Source organism: Hoplias malabaricus, chromosome 1 (assembly GCF_029633855.1).
Source record: "Hoplias malabaricus isolate fHopMal1 chromosome 1, fHopMal1.hap1, whole genome shotgun sequence".
Taxonomy (NCBI): Eukaryota; Metazoa; Chordata; class Actinopteri; order Characiformes; family Erythrinidae; genus Hoplias; species Hoplias malabaricus.
This window is the reverse complement of record NC_089800.1, coordinates 67,188,535-67,206,462: the sequence shown is the minus strand read 5'-3', so window position 1 is coordinate 67,206,462 and position 17,928 is coordinate 67,188,535. Positions and strand designations below refer to the sequence as shown.

Genomic DNA, 17,928 nt, shown 5'->3' with positions numbered 1-17,928 from the left:
GATGTGCTCATCCAGGGCTTTGCTCTTCTGGGAACATCTCTCATTAGAACATCTCTGTGAATGCGATGGCAAGGATTTGATGGAGTGAGGTCAGGTACTGATGTTAGATGGTTAGTCCTTGATGACTCCAATTCCCCCCAGTGGTATGGGATGGAGATATGTCCCTCCAAACATCACGTTCACAGCTCCTCAGCCCAGTGCTGCAGGCTTTATACCTCTCTAGGTGACACTTGACACTGAGCAAATCACCTTCTTCTTCTCCACAGTCCTGTGCATCTTTCTCCCAGTAAGATCTGTGGTGTGTTACGGTTTGACGAAGCATATCTTTCCACAGTTGACAGAATAACTTCATAGCTGTGTCTCCTGGTTGCTTATAGCATGTGTTCACTTTCATTAGCTGGGGAAAAAGCTAAGATTAAAGGTGATGAGGAAACACCCATCTAAAAGGGAGTGACCTTGCTCGTTCCTGAGGAAAATACATACTCAGCAGTGTTTATTTTTATTCTGTTTCTGATTTTTATTTTTTTCTTCTCTCCGGATACTGTAGACGGGTGCAGCTCTATCCAATGGTATTATGTACACTAGGAATCGGCAAAAAGCAGACCTCGGTCCAGCCTGGACCAAGTGGCAGCTCTATCCAAATCAGTGACCAGTTTTATTATAATGAGAACGAAGTCACTACTTTAGAATGACTACCCTTTTTATAATTATAATTGGTTTTAAAACTGTTTAATGTTATTAATTAGATTGCAAACACTTAAGAAGTCAGTTCTAACACAGATAGGAAGGGCAACAGTGACCAGTTTTTTGCCAAATAATGAACCCACTTCCATTTAAACTGTTCTAACTTAGATCTTGCCAAATACTTTCCTTTTTTTTGTCTTCATTCCATCAGTGAATATTAAGCCTGTCACCTTCATCACATATTTGTTAACATTTAACCATTTAACCACCAGCTTTTTAGAGATTAATGATAATGTACCTCGCATTAATGTATGATGACTATATTCAAGTTCTAAAATTTGAATTTTTTTTTTATTTCAGTGTTTTCAGAAATTTGACACATTCATTATTAAGTAAACATCAGGTCAATGTTCCCTTTTATCTTTGTGTTACAGAAGATTATTAATGAATATTTAGATGTTTACAACCTAAATAATCATTTAGTAAACAGATTTTACACCATTTATAAATCTTTATAAGGGTAGCCTAATTTAAAATTTATACCAGAATAAATAACATTTATTAAGTGTTTTGTTTTGGGGGGTTTTTATTCTCCCCTCAGAGCAATCAAGGTAATCAAATTGATCTTTTACCCTGTGTGTTCACTAGAGAGAGTAAGAGTGGTATTAGCGTGAAAGGCTAATAAACCTTTCTTATTGCAGCTGGTTCTAAACCAGTGTCTTGTTCCACTTGGACTTCAATTAACTTTAACTGAATTAATTTATACATACTTAAAACAGTTAAAAATCTAGTTTTTTTTTAAACCAGAGATTAAAACTCTAGAGTAAATCTGGCAGCATATACGGCAGCACTCTCTGGTATGAATTAACATTATAAAGCTTCTACAGTGATCACTGGGTTTCCAGCAGGAAATTAGATCTGTCCTATCCTCCAGGCGATCTCTTCATCTGACCCACTAACCTACAAACACTCTGTCAGGCAGTCAGTCCTGTGCCCTATAGCAATGTATGGTTGCAGCTGCTTTACCAGTCATTATTATTATTATTTCTCTACCAGCTACTTCCCATCTACCAGTTAGTTATTCTCCAACAGCTTGTAGGAGTTAGTGCTGAGTTTCTGATCGGTGCTATTTAGGGCTGAGCATTTAATCAAGGAGAATCTAAATCAACATTTAGATTGTGCCTATTGTGTTGATTATATATGAATTCTGTTCATTTGTGACCCACTGTGTCCCCTTCAAACCATATTACCACACATGTAGTCCTGTGATTCTGCTACATTGAAGCAACATGCAGGAGAACCTAAACACAGAGGGCAACTTGTACTAGCTTGAATCATTTGGCCATGTTTAGACTTCAGTGAAGACGACACAGAACATAAAGAAGTCAAATGTAAATAGTTTCAGCGAACAAAGTAAATAGCATCAGTAAGTTTCAACATATGAAGCGCAATCACATCACCAAATATGAATAGAGCATGGCTCAAAAAAAGACACTGACAAGCTCCCAGAAACATTAGAACAAAAATGCCAGCTTTAATAAGTACAAGTCTTGTCAATGAACTATGAGGCAAAAAACAAACAGAAAATAATGGTTCATTCATCATTACTGAGGTAAAAATTTCAATAATCGTGATATTGATTTGCGATCATATCGCACAGCGATAAAGTAGTAATTGGCCGTTTTTCTGCTTTCCTGACCATTTGTTGCAGTTGGGCATTATCCAGGAGATCAGCACTAATTGGTAGAACAGCACTAACTAGCAGTGCTTTAATCCTATCTACCAGAAGATCAGTATCAGCTATTTGAGATCACATTTGGGAATCGTTTTTGTTCCTAGGAAAATGAATGATGTTCTGTGAATGTGTCACTCCAGCATATAACAGCTCTACCATCTGTGTACAGAATCCTTCTCTCCCGCCCACATAGTCTCAGCACTGCTGCAATGACTGCAGTGTTTGATTAAGTATCGTATTGACTGAGAGTGCAGTCCTATCATTTAGAACATAGATCCATACAGGTCTGTGCAGAGGAGCATTTCTTCAGTAGCGGCATTGAAAATGTCCCTGTAAACGATCACAAAGTATTTCCTCTGCTTCCTAGTGAAATGATTTTCACTGACAGTTAGAGGACTTTGCCCAAGGAATTTAATCTTCTCCCTCATTGAAATGCAATCAGAAGCACATATGAGGATGACAGCTGAAATAAGTTGGATATATAACCCAGTCCTGGGTCCACACTCAAAGTAATCCTTCACTGACTTTCACCACAGATAAACTTTCTAGGTCAGAGTATCTTCAACCCTGTGCAGGTTCAGGTCTTTATAGCGGAATTATGATAGGAAATTCTCTGCTGTCCTGCAGGAAAGGGACGGATGTGAGGAAAAGTGGTATAGAAAGTAAGAAACACGGGCTTCATTTCAAATGTATATAATTTGTTTTTCTCCTATTCTTTGCTTGCAGTAGTGGGGTGTTTTTGTTTGTTTGTTTGTTGCTGCTGCTGTTGTTGTTCATGTTTTGCGCAACATATCTCACAACTGCCTCTTTACATCAGGAGCTAAAGAATCCCACACTTCTGCATAATAAGAAGAAAGACTGGTGTTCTCTGTTAGCCAAATTAGCATTTTTGTCATAGGGTAAATCTAATCCCACTGTTCCTGTGCTCTGAGAGCATTCAAGGAGGATATTTTGTTGTGACTCTGGCTAACTTATTCCTCTCATTTGGCTTAAAGTTTAATAAAGTGGTGGTTCTTGTCTGAAAACGAGTGGATCAGCAAGATCATTCAATTAGTGCGTACTATGGTAAAAAGTATATTTTTAAAAAACTAAAAATAAGCCACTGTTTAACTGAACAATGGTGTATATTTTTAAGTCAGCGTGTCCATTCCTCTTTCACACAAGAACAAGACAAACCCTTAATTTAGACACTGTATTTGGGATTTATTAAATAGGCTTTTTTAGATGGGACTGGAATATCAGTCCTATGAGAGATTTTGCTGCATATTTTCCAGTCAGAGCTACATATAAGCATTGAACTACAAAATACTGCATTTAAACCTTAAACAAATTCAGTGAACCTGTTCATATCTTAACACTGACACTGAGAATACTGTCCTGCAAAGCAAAGAGAAGAAACGGGGTGGGGGGAAAAGACTAACCTTGGCGTCTCTCTCAAAGGAGGCCAGAGCTGTTGTCATGGTTACTGAACACAGGGGCTTTGTGAATCGAGGGGTATGAGAAGCCTGGAGCACCGAGCAGTAAAGCAGAATCCAGGAGTTTTTCCCCAATGCCAAATTCCTCCTCTTGACCCTCCCTCTCCGTCTCCGTTTTCTGCCATCCTGCGTCGTTAAACCAGGGAGGGAGGTCAGCGCCAAAGTTAAGGAACCTTTTTAAAAAACAGGACCAACGCTGCTGTTCTTGCCTAACCTTGGTTTTCTACTTAAATCTATTCTGATCTGGGAAAAAAAATCACATTATAATCGACTTGACATGAAAGCGGCCTACAGTCTATAAAGAACTAGCCCCATACACTGGAGACTGAGGATTTTTTTCCTGCTCTGCTAACAGTGGCAGCACTTTCAACTGGTTTGAGAAAGACTCCTACACTACATTTACAAACATCTGAAACATGATTATGTTCAGGAGCTGCTGTGAATGATGGTGTGAAGTATAGTGATAAATTTGCAGCCAGTTAGGGGTATAAAAAGATATATTGTAATTAGACCCCTGAATAAAGTACTGGTCAGTGCCTGGTTCACATCCAAAACAGGGAGGCATTAATGTAGCTAACTGTGGGTGGTATTGTGTGGGTGTGTGTGAGAGAGTGAGAAAAAGCATATCATTAAATGAATGGGTAGTTTGGCTATTTGTACTTTTCTGTTTGACTGTGTGAGATACTTTTCTTTGGCTGGACATTATTTTTGTAGTGGTTATTTAACACATTCGATGGTGCTTTTCGCTATCCTTCTTCATGTCCTAGTTAGTGACCACACAGTTGTATATTTGTATGTAGACATAAATATTTATATATATTAGTGAGGCATCATTTTCCCCACCCCTCCACTTATTTTCCTTGTATTTATCATATTTACATGTGAGGAGCCAGCTCCCATTTACAGTGTAAAAATTCCTTTTGGGTAGACTAATGGAAATGACTAATGGTCTAAAATGGCAAAATGACAGAAAAAAATCTCCTGCAAAGTTTGTTTTTGGAGATATGTGGTTTCACTCCAAATATTTATTTATTTATTTATTTATTATTATTTTTTAATGCACTCATTTTCTTTCTCTCACACTAACTTTTCATTAGATTTTTTTTATTTCCAATCCATTTGGTAGCCAAGCAACACCTATTCACAGGCTTTCATGCAGTGGGTGATTTAAGGTGGAAATCCCCCAAAATCTGCTTGTGTGTTCCTGCCAAGGCAAAAAATTGAACCCTAGTGTACTGTGTGAAGGAGCAGTTGTTATCCACTACACATCACCACCCAAACATGAACTTCTTTAGCTTGTTTTAAAAAGAGAATATACCTTTAATTAAGTGGGTATCTTTTTTTTTAAGATAAGTTGTATGTGGGTCCGGGCCAGCTGTATCAGGATCTCCAGAATCTGATCCATGACCTTGGGCTGGTTAATCAAGTCTCCACAATGATCGGCAGCCTCAAGGGCAACTACCAGGTCAGACATTCATTCATTCATTCATTATCTGTAACCACTTATCCAGTTCAGGGTTGTGGTGGGTCCAGAGCCTACCTGGAATCATTGGGCGCAAGGCGGGAATACTCCCTGGAGGGGGCACCAGTCCTTCACAGGGCAACACAGACACTCACACCTACGGACACTTTTGAGTCACAATCCACCTACCAACGTGTGTTTTTGGACTGTGGGAGTAAACCGGAGCACCAGGAGGAAACCCACTTGGACACAGCTAGAACACACCAACTCCTCACAGACAGTCACCCGGAGCGGGAATCAAACCCACAACCTCCAGGTCACTGGAGCTGTGTGACTGCGACACTACCTGCTGCACCACCATGTATATTTACCACCAAGTGTAATTTTTTTTAGATATAAATATTGTGGAAATTTAGAAGGATAGTCATCTAAAATGTCTATAAACTTATTGTAACTGTTACTGTAGCCCTGAAAAGGGTGGCTTTAGGTGGGCATTAGATCATTGTTCAGTTTTCTAATCAGGGAAGTATTGAATTAATTTGTCCAACACCATAAGAACATCCATGGCTGGTCATGCGATACACCCATTAACCATACCCCCTTGGTATGATTTGAGAATTGGATCATTTGCAGCGATGCAGTGACACTCACGGGGTGGTGGTGGTGATGGTGTGTCAGCGCATGTTGTGATGCAGGCCAACGTTATATGCATTGTGTCTATGTATTATGTATAAAATTAATATAATTCTCATTTTTGAGTTATGATCATGGGGAAAATGCAAACTCTGTGTGTGTGTGTGTTGTAGAATGTGAATGGGACAGTAGCGCAGGACTGGGTCTCGGGTCTTCAGCGACTCATACTTAAGAAAGAAGAAGAGATCAGGGCTGCTGACCGCTGCCGTATCCAGCTACAGTTACCAGGGAAGCAGGACAAGTATGTATGACCGCAAAATAACCTCATGAACACAAAAACACACTTATGCAGACTGTCGTTTGCCTCTCGTGATTGGTAGATTGGTAGGTGGAATTTTGGAACTGGTGGAATGTCCCAGCTATTGATCAAGATACGGCCGGTAATGCTGATTTAAAATGTACAACAGACTCTGTTTTGAAAACCGAGAAAGTAGCCGTTTTTTTTTTTCCTCCCTCATCCACAGCTGTAGAACCATAAAAATCATACTGAGGGTGCTACTCCAGTGCATCTGTGTATAGATGACTCACAGATTTTTAATGTGACAATTTATTCCGATGCTCAGAGGCTGTGTGTGTTGTGTTCCAATTCTCCATCTCTCTTGGATGAGTGTGTAGGAGTCGCAGCTGTCTCCCTCTCTTTCACTATTCACAGACCCCTACATATTCTCCCACACTGTTTATTTTGGTGGGGAGTTGTGTTTTGGTGGCATCCTCTGATTTGAGTGTCTGGATTAGCCTAGAGCCTCTTGAGCCTTGCAGCTGTGGTGCTCTCACCCCTCACTGATCTGTCGTTTCAAAATAACCCCAACTCCTTTTCCATCTCACTCTCATTAGTGATGGCAATAGGTTCTGGATTCCATTCCTCAGCCTACATCTCTCCAGTGGAAAAACCTGCTTCAGCAACAAAAGGTCCTTATAAGACATCCAAATCCCATTTAACGCACACATCCAGGGCCACTTTTGGACAAAAAACAGAGTATATCAGTTCACTATTAAGTGTAGAGCATAGATGAACTTGTCCAGCTGATCTCACAGGCCTTGGCAAGACCTCAGAGGTATTGCATCATATCCTATGGTGTCGTGATAAACAGGAAAAGTCATGAAATGTCACACTGTTCAGTTCTCCAGCTGTCTGAGAGACTCCTGCTTCTTTTTTACAGCCTTGGATGACATTAGACAGCCCATATTCTTCATTTTTTTTCCCCCAATGGAAAATGTGGTGTGTGTGTGTGTAGGAACAAGTTAAGATTTAATATTTCAACTGATCGGTAAACAGTGTCCCTGTCATGGTGAAATTCTCAGCAATGTAGTTTTAGGATTATTCATAGCTGTGGAACCAGACATGCAAACTCTTTTATGCTTCTGAAAAGCTCCCACACAAAGTTATGACATGAAATGGCCACAGAAACATGATATTTAAAGAATTTGAATGGTACAACTGAGAAGATTTGGCCTACGAAACATTTTGTTAAACCCAAGACTCTATCACATATAAACATATCACATATAAAAGAGCAGAGTGGGACATTTTCCGTATCAGAAGCGTTCTCATAAGCACAATTCGCTTTTATATACAATTCGATGTATATATCAGCTGAAATATGCAATGTGATGCATATACAGTAGGGAGTTATATGCCTGGACCTGGATCTCTGTAAGCTTTTTTGTGACAACATTCTGTTGTGAAAAGCACTTTATAAATAAATATTGATTGTTTGATTTGATGTATATACAGTATCAGCTGGGACTGTTCTTTTCTGGTTCTGTTCACATGTGCACTCACGCTGCCTTTACCTGGAGGCACTAAGAGAATAAAGTCTGTATAAAGTCCAGGACAAATTGTATGATATTTTTGTTTAATATATTTTTACTGTGTTTACGGCATAATGTTTATAAATCATTTGTAACTCAGAGATAGAAAAGGCAACAATTACCTCTTTTTTTTTAATCTATTACTGAAAGTGTCAGAGAACTTACTGAAAATGTCAAGATAAAAAATAAGCTCACGCCTGAGAATATGAATTTAGTCATTTCACATGTTTGCTGCACCACATTATCGTTAAACCTTTTTAACAAATGTGCAATAAAAGGATTAATGTCGACTGATGGGGAAGAGAAAGTAAGGCCGGATATCCAGCAATATCTGAGATTTAACTGAGATTTGGGTTTAGTATTTGGCACAACAGGTCACTGTTGCTCTTTCTGTGTTGTAACTGGTTATTAATGACTTTTAATGCATTAACAACATATTTAATTATTTATATATATAATAGCTTTGATGTATATATCAGCTTTGTGCTTGTTAGTTAGGCAAACTTTCCAACTGGTGAATGCTGCATTGATAACTTTTCAGGCTTAGGTCCTGATCCATGTCGATCCTTCATTTCTCTTTGGCAGATCAGGCAGACCCACATTCTTTACTGCAGTTTTCAACACGTTCAGCCCTTCCATCAAACAGGCATGGATCAGTAACCTGCAGATGGCCAAGCTGGCTCTGGGTACGTCTCCTCTGTTCATCTCTGCAGCTTCCTGTCTTTGTCTGAGTAGGGTCCAGGTCTCATTCCTCTTCCTCCAGTCCTTTTATGAGAATCTCTCACAGCTGTGATTCTCAAATCTCTGACAATAGTGTTGGCCTATACTGCGTAGTCTAAAGACAATATGAAGAGGATGTACTTGGCTCTAAGCGGTCAATGCTCTGTTATGTAATGGTAGCTGGTTCTAATTTGACTGACATGCCCACACGCTTCCTGCTCCAAGGCCTTACGTTCCAGTCAGAAATGTAAAAATTCAAGAAATCTTTCCAGAGCATTACTTCATCCACTTTGTTGTGCACATGTCCAGCGTCAAGTGGAATTCTCAAACGAGGAAAAATGATGACCTAAATTAACATACCGAGTGAAAAGTTGATATTACATAACATTTTTAAGACTTTTTTATTTTAACTTTATTATTTGCTTATTAAGGGTCATTTTTCTTCCAGTTACCACCTATGCAGATTGTAATGTTATGTTACTAATGCCAAAGTATTGGTTGTGTATATAAATATTTTATGACTACTATAAATCGAACATCTGTAGGATATCAGACCCTATATATTATTTTTACAGCTTGTAGCAGATATACCTTCTATTTAATCTTGTGATGCAGTTTTACAGTGATGCTTCAGTAAAGCACTTTCAGTAATGCTCTGACAGTGCCCCAGATCTCCTAAGATTGAATGTACATCTAACCACTTCAGTCATGATTTTCATTTACTTCACACTCAAGTGGTTTACTCACCACACTATTTTCACAGCTTTATGGTTTCCTCAATGTGGAAATAATCTCTTTGAATTGGAAACGTACTTTAAATTGGATTCAGTTCTCAAAGTGTGGAAATAGGCTGATTTCAGTCCTTAATCCATTCCAGAAAACAAAATCTGATCAGAGGACTTTGAAAATCTAGGCCCAGACAAATGTGCCAGACGTTCAGATTCCTGACCGTTGGGCATCTTACTTTACTGCGGCTGGTTTAACTCAGGCTGCTTTAGCACTGTCCAGCTGCACTCTTCTGATGACTTTAAATGAATTGCCTACTTTTGGTGGTCAGGGAAAAAAAAAAAAACGCTTTTTGAACCAGTTATATATTCTCAAAGACAGAGCTCTTTCTGGACTTGAGGCGGAAGAGCCAATGTAATGTGTATTTAGACCAGTGGAAAGTGCATTTTAATAAATGGTATGAATCAGATCCAGGAAATAATTTGTTAAATTGATTCAAAATGCTTTTGTCTGTGCTGTCAGTGAGAGATAATCATGTCAGTGTGATTTCCTTTTAAAATAGAAATGTAATAAATAAAAAATGTTGCATTTGGAGTCACAGACTGAGGTTTGATTCTTGACCCAGTAAACAGACAAAGCTCATTTCACTCTGTAGCATCCGTAGCTCATTTGGTTTATGAGTATCTTCCATATGCCTACAGTGTATGAATTGATCTGAGGTTTGAGGTTGATAGAAATGAAGCTGTACTACTGCTGTGGTTAAACAGTTTCATAAACAGTGCAAATTGATGGATTTGAGTACTTAGGGAACATTTGGAATTTAATGGCTCATCCATGTGTTTCTATTTTTGTTTGTTTGTTTTTTTTTTTTTTTTTTTTTTTAATAATTGCTTTTTTGTATAACAGAGGAGGATAATGTTCAGGGCTGGTTCTTTGCTGAAGATGACAGTAATCAGATAAAGAAACAGAAGCACCCTCTCCTCCTGAAGCACTTGCCCGTGGTCATGTCTAAACTACAAGAGTTTAAGGTGAGACTTACTGAGACTTTGTCAAAACCCTGTCATAAAAATATTAACCTAACACTGAACAGTTCAGCAAGTGTGTTCTTCTAACTGATAAAGTCAGTGGAATATGGCATGTGTATTAATATTCAGCTCTTTTCAGGGTACCAACCAAATTACTTCAGGTAGTCTGTTTATTCAGCTTCCATAAAATAATACAAAAAAGGCACCGGTTTTTACTTTCCATTAATATACAAGTTGCTATCTCTATTTTTAAGATACTATCTCATTATTTTGAGATACTAAATCAATATATTGAGATTGTATACTATCTAAATATATTGACTTATCTAGAATAATGAGATACTGTCTCAAAATAATGAGATAGTATTTCAATATATTGACTTAGTATCTTGAAATATTGAGATAGCAAATTGCATATTAATGAAAAATAAAAATTAGTGCCATTTTAAAAAATATTTTATTTGGCGGAAACGGGCTTTAATAAAATCCAAACCTTGCAGCTCCATAATTTTTTTAAATAACATGTAAAATTGACAATTGAAATGAGCAGACCGATTGAAAATTGGACTGACTGTAAAGGGTGTTGAATATGAGTTCAGTTAGTGGCATTAAACAAATGCAAAGTGTGTGTTTTTGCTCTAAATTCAAATTCCTGGTGCTTCTCTAACACTTATGATTCAACTTGTCAACAATTCCAAAGTGCTAAATTTTGTGTGTGAGCAATGAGAGCAAACTGATAAACTCCAAGGGCAGTTTTGTCACCTCAGCTGCAAAATGTACTTTAGCATAACATGTCCCACATTATATATGTTTTTGTTGGTTTACTGTCTATATACTGTGTAGAGTTGTCCAAGGTGTGATTGAGAGATTGATGAAGGTGTGTGTGTGCGCACATGCTTGGGTGTGTGTGTGTGTGTTTTTCAGGTGGAGTGTGCAGTTCATAACCCAGAGCCCCACATTAACAGTGAAAGCACAGCAGACATGCCCGCTGTGGGTCATGGCTGTGTCTGGGTAAGAGAATAAATATACACCAAATGTTCCAACAGCTTGACAAAATCTACCATATAAAACATTTTTAACTGCTGATGACACTGAGAGCAAATAAGATTATATATATATATATATATATAATTTTATTTTGAACAGTTATTGAACAAAAAACAAGTACTGTTTTTTAAAGCAAGGATTTCAGGCAAAAGGACATTACACACAATGTTTACTTGCAAAATTTGAGAGCATTCATGTATTTCATTTCAAATGTAAAAAATTATATAAAAACATTAAAAATCAGCAGATGTTCCATCAGCTTTGTTATATTTATGATTTAGTACACACAATTTAAAGCCAAATAATTTTTTTTGTTTAACTGCATATAAATAATTTTTTAAAAATGCCACATTTCAGTTATTCTTAATTTATGTATAGAATGTACACTCAGCTTTCTGTATCCATGAGTTCCACATCCAAATTTTTACCAAACTTGGATGAAGATATTTTGAAAAATTTGCAACAAGCAAACCTTTAATTTGCTACAGGCCAAGCACTAAACTGAATCGACGCGAAACAAATGTGGAGACATGCCCTGATTGAGCCTCCTGCTATTTCACAGATCCTCAGTCTCTCTGCAGAACTTTGTTTTGGCATTGTTCACCATCCTTCGATACTTTACTGCATATGTTATCGCTGGACCGCATGCCGGGCCAACCTAGAATAAGCATTTGCACTTTCTGACTGACTGACACCTGATGTTGAAATGCGCATGCGTGAGTAGGAACTGTTAATTCAGCCGTATTTCACAGAGAGAATTTACAGTGGCGAAACTACACCGTCAGTTGTTATTTCAGCCATATTTTTGCAATTCCCCACAAAAAAGTAGTTTAGTTTCCCTTAGTTATCCACAAAACAAACATTTAACCAGTTTTTCATTCTTTTAAGTATGATTGTACATGCAAACATTTGCTATTAACCTTTTTAAATGTATTATCTCCAGATACATTTTGAGACTAAGCCAAGCCTAACAGGATTTCTGATGATGAAAACCCCATTAGTTGTCTATAGTAATTTTCTAAAAGCCCTTTTCTTTTGAGATATGCTAGAACTAAGCAGCCCACTACAGGGCTGTTTATTGTCTGTTGTTAGAGAAATGACTGTTCAGTACAGGTTACTCAGGATTACAATGAAAAGGAATCATGACATATGGTTAATGTTTTATATTCTATAATAACTGGAGTGCATTTATTTATGCATTTACATTCCCAGTCACACATCATTTGGGATTGAATTTTCCCTTGCTCTGGTCTATATACATAATTTAACAGTGCTCTTATGAACTGGCTGTGCCTCAGTACAAGTGGCTACTTTTAAGGGTGACTGCATTAGAAGCTCTTAAGCTGTGTTTACTTTAGATGCAGTTACAAAACACACCCCACTTTTCACAGATTTTAGCGCATTTCATTTGTATATTACTTACCGGTAATTAATCCAGACATTTCTTTATTAATGGTCGCTCATGGAGGTGTTGGGCCTAAGAAAGCTTCTCAGAACTATCACTTTATAATTAGGGTTATAAAAAGAACAGGCTTTTTTTAGGTGTTTAAATGTATGCAGATTAATGGTTTTAAAAAGCATAAGCATCGATTAAGCATAAACCGTGGACAATTTATGTATGACGGCCCAAAACTGACATATAAAAAATATATAAATGCATTATAATAAATAAATAAATGTCTCAGATATGTTTCTATATTTTTATACATCAGTTTTAACATGGGTTATTTCTCTATGTATACATTTATTTATTATTCATACATTTAATCATTTCTGTATTGCCACACTTCAACATTTTATATCTTTATACATTTATTTATTTTTGTGTTTCTGCATCTGTATTTTTACTGAGTGAGCTTTCGTACCTTCACTCTAAAGCAATATTGGTCAGCCTAACAATTGTGTCCGGGACAGTATTACCAACTGAATGGGGACCTCACAACAGATATCAAGAGACATACAGCAGCACAGTGGCTGCATTAAACTGTGTTAAACCTCTATCCACGCTTTTATCCACACTTGGCAGAGATGTTACTAGAGCTTTATTAACAGTGGGGCTAAATTGCAGGAATGCACATGGGGAGGAGTGGGGTGATGCACCCAACACTCATCAGCCACTGAGAGACAGCTGCAGATTCTGTCTCTCTAAGATGCATCTGTCTTAATAGAGTTAACTTCAAAAATATGAAAAAAAACAAAAAAAAAACATCACTTTCTGACAATCAGTAAAGAAATAAATAAACATTAAAATGGGAAAAGTAAACATTTTGAAATGTTGAAACATAACTAAATAAATGTAGAAATATATATGTAAATTAATATATGAATAAATACATTAATTCATCCATTTATTCCGCTTATCCAGTTCTGGGTTGCAGTGAGTCCAGAGCCCACCCGGAATTTAATTAAAGTTGATATATGAAAATATTGCCTAGAAAGATTCCAGAAATGTCCTTTTTCATGACATAAATATAGTTATTATTTTATACTTTTTAAAGATTTGTGCAGTTTATTTATACTTATGTCATTTGTGGTCCTCAACGTTGTTGACAGCTTTCACTCCACTCATTAATGCACTATAAAGAGGCCCACTAATTATTTAAATAATTTGTCACTGTTTTTTAATTTTAGGGGTTTTTATTTTGTTAATCATCTGAGGGATTAAGTCAGCAGTGAAGCTAAGTCTGTATTTCATCAGAGGGGGTCTTGTTTTTGCTCAGGTGGCCAGCTGCACCAATCAGATGGGTCAGATTGCTATAGTAGCCATGCAGAACTCCAGCCCAAAAGTGACGGAGTGTTTTAACGTGGAGTCACGCATCCTTTGCATGACCTTTGTGCCACTGAACGAGCCCCTGGAAGACGGCGTGGGAAACCCTGAGCAAAGCAGCCCATCCAGGATTGTGGACACCCCCACAGTGTGCGTGGGGATGGAAGAAGGGAGGTGAGGCTTTTAATGCTGCATGTATCTGAAGTAAATCTGAATTAATAAGCATTATCTAATTGAATTATTATGTTACTGGGCTCACAAACACTCTCTGAGGGCATCAAAGAGTAAAGGCAGTATGGTGTGTTGTTTATAAAGTGATTAGTCTTCGTTGATGGAGAGTCTGATACTTACAGTGCACTAATACTTCACTGTCAGGATTCTGCCAGTTGCATTCTGATTGGCTGTCTGTACGTCTGCATATATACATTTCCGTGTATCATTTGAACTGGCTCTGGTACTGGTCCAATGTGAAAGACTTCACACGTCATGTCAAAATAGCACTCTTGTGATTTGTCCTTTTGTGTGTCATTCAAATTACTCTACCTGCAGTAGTAGGCAATTCTTGGCAACATTAAGTGGCAAAAGGTGCCAGACTCTCATGGCGAGACTATAAAGTAATAGACAGCACAGTGGCACAAAGAAAACACTTGTTGGTCAGTTGATTAGTTATGCGAAATTGCCCACAGTTTTGAAGGCCCATGCACACACTAATTTCTCCTGGAGATCTATCTAATGAATTAAAGTGGTTAAGACATTTTTGTCGAGATGATAGATTTAATCTGGTTAACTGGGATAATCAGTTTTAGTTCTCTCTGTCTGTTTTACAGTATTTCCGTCTACAAGAGCAGCCAGCGCTCGAAGAAAGTTCGTCTGCAGCACTTCTTCTCACCGGACAAGGCCACGGTCACCTGTCTGACCTTTAAGAGTCCATGTTTGTATGCAGGGCTGGTCAGTGGTTCCCTCGCAGTCTACTCCAGACCAACAGGTAATTCTCAGCCAGCTGCTCTTCGTTCAGGCCTTTCAGTACCAAGCTGTCACTGTTTATAAATTAATATATATTTATTTATTTTATATCATAAGTGATATAGCTCTCACCTTATACACAGTAGTCATCAGAAATATATAAATGTACAGGAAAACACTTTAATTGTTTACTTCTGGAAAAAGTAAACCACCATGGCCTTTTGAGATTTGTAAGTTTTAATCTAAAGGCCTAAATGAAAGTGCCTAAGAGTACAGTGTTGTTCTCTTGTAAATGTTATGAAGTACTTTCATTCATTCATTCATTCATTCATTGTCTGTAACTGTTTATCCAGTTCAGATTCGCGGTAGGTCCGGAGCCTACTCTGAATCACTGGGCACCAGGCAGGAACACACAGGGCACCAGTCCTTCACAGGGCAACACACCCTCACACATTCACACACACACTTACACCTATGTACACTTTTGAGTCACCAATTCACCTACCAATGTGTGTTTTTGGACCGTGGGAGGAAACCGGAGCACCCGAAGGAAACCCACACAGACACAGGGAGAACACACCAAACTCCTCACAGACAGTCACCTGGAGTGGGACTTGAACCCAACTGCGATACTACCTGCTGGCTACTACAATACCGTTCTGGCCGTAATGAAGTACTCCCCTTAGATAATTCTGTATAAATCTGATAATCTGAGGATAATGAAGTATTTTTCACTTTCAACTATTTAGGTAATGTGTTATCAGTGAGATTAAAATGTTAAAATGCAATTCACAATGAAGAAGAGTTCCAGAACAGAAACATGAGTTTAATTTTATTAAATTGGTTTCGTCACTGTCTCATATTCAACTCTGCACAGTCTTAATCTGCTCCTGGGTTTGCCAAATCTCCAGCGGGGCCTGAAATAATCTAAAAAAAATCAAATTTGGATCAGATTGCTCTGTTTGTAGTGGCGTAAGTTACAAAAACAGGCCCCAGAATGGCCTCAAACTGCCTTTTTTTCAAGGAGGTTTTAGGTCCTGAAATTCTGGAGGAGCTCTGACAGTGAGAGAATGTTTTCCTTTCTCCTCTCCCTCACTTTTTCCATAACTCTTCTCCTTCTGGAACAATTTTAATTTTTTATTTTTTTTTCCCTGGCTGGCAACTGGATTATGATGCCTGCTGGTAGGATTATTAGGGATATTTGCCCTAAATAGGGTCAAACTAATGGGTTTTAACACCAAGAGGACAATGTCATGTAAGTTTTATTGGCACTGGCAGTTACCAAAGTGCTTAAGCAAGTGACTGGGATGTTAAGTGAAGGTTAAGTGCACTAATAAAATTGTTGTTCATCCATTTTTTAACCCAGTTTTCTCCACAGTTTATCCTTCTGAATTTCCCTCTTTAGCTCAGACCAGTCACACACAGTGTTATCAAGCTGGGTGGTGACTTACTCTAAGGCATATGAAGCCAATTACCATGTGTTTGTATATTTAACTACCTCTGACAAAACACCACAGGACAGCTCAACACGCTTGAAGGAGAACACTGTCAGCCCAGCTAACGTTCACCAAGGCTGGCTCAAATGGTGCTTTTACTAAGAGGGAGGAGGGGCATCCTACCCACCCAGAGAAAGAGGGCAGCTGTGTCCTTTTGGACTCCCCGGCTCTAATGGCTGAAGCGTCAGTTCAGCTGTTTAAGTGTCCAGATTTGCTGTAGCTTTTGCAGGATTTGGAAGTGAAAACACATTTTCTGAGGATTATAGAAGCGTGCGTGACCGGACCACAGGCCAGCGCGCTCATGTACTGATGTCCTGCAAGAGCACACTCTCTGCAGTGCTGTTATCTTTATGGAGATGTGGCAGTATGTGCTCATTAATTCATTTGTAATGCCCTGAAAATGGGTTGCGAAATCCTGCTGAGCTGTGATGACGTATCACAGTGTATCGCTGTGTGTCTGCTCAGGACTTTTATCCTCACTGTGTTGAGTCACCAAACTTTATATTTGCTTGAAGCTCAAAGGGGTTGGGGCGAGGGGCGGGATGGAGGGCTGGTGGGGGGTGTTAAGGACAGAGAAGGGGAAGAAAAAGACAGGGAGGAGAGGTAATTCATCAGAATTTACTATTCTTGAGTTTGAGGGAGTGCGTGGGTGGGTGCTAATGTTCTTATGTAAGCAGCAAGAGGCCAGAGGACACACCGAATGTTAAAAAAAAAAGTGTTAGCCTGTTTACATCGTTCGAACGTGCTTAATATATGATTCATATCTGTTTTTATAGTTTTTGACAAGATGCCGTTCACCCTTCTCACTAAAAACCATCCCCAGTGTGAACATGTTACTCTCCTGTGCAATACACATTTTAGGTCTCTCTCCCTCTTTCTTTCTTTCTCTCTCTCACACACACACACAAGCTCACTCTGTAATTTCCTCCAGTGTCCCATCTTGAGAGTCTGAACTGACCTCATCACACACACAAACACACCTCCAGTGTTTCTCCTCTCTGGGAAGTAGAGACAGCTTTTTGTTTGTGAGCTTAGTTCCGTTCAGTGTGGTGCTGTCCTCAATAGTCACGTGTGTGTGTGTCTTTTTACACTTAACAGCATAATAGAATAGAATGAAGTCATTTATTTTCAAATGGATGAATTGTTCATTATCACACACACACACACACACACACACACACACAGTCTTCTGCCACCTCCATACTCTTAGCACTTTCCATGAGTACAGAATTTTAGTGATCATTCACATTTCTGTTGTATTGTAGGTAGTGCACTCACACACAGACACAAACTGTGGGTGAACTCCGTGGGCTGGAGGAGTGA

At 38.5% G+C, this 17,928-nt stretch overlaps 1 protein-coding gene across 5 annotated transcripts in view; it reads left to right on the top strand.

Annotated features, from left to right (window-relative positions):
• Positions 1-17,928, top strand: part of arhgef10 (Rho guanine nucleotide exchange factor (GEF) 10) — an 85,230-nt gene that overhangs the window by 40,661 nt on the left and 26,641 nt on the right. For all 5 annotated transcript variants that reach the window (XM_066671458.1, XM_066671473.1, XM_066671465.1 and 2 more), the window contains 7 exons: positions 5,244-5,359; positions 6,163-6,290; positions 8,447-8,547; positions 10,214-10,335; positions 11,257-11,343; positions 14,100-14,320; positions 14,974-15,131. In XM_066671458.1, coding sequence (XP_066527555.1) covers positions 5,244-5,359; positions 6,163-6,290; positions 8,447-8,547; positions 10,214-10,335; positions 11,257-11,343; positions 14,100-14,320; positions 14,974-15,131 — 933 coding nt within the window. The remainder of the gene's footprint in view (positions 1-5,243; positions 5,360-6,162; positions 6,291-8,446; positions 8,548-10,213; positions 10,336-11,256; positions 11,344-14,099; positions 14,321-14,973; positions 15,132-17,928) is intronic.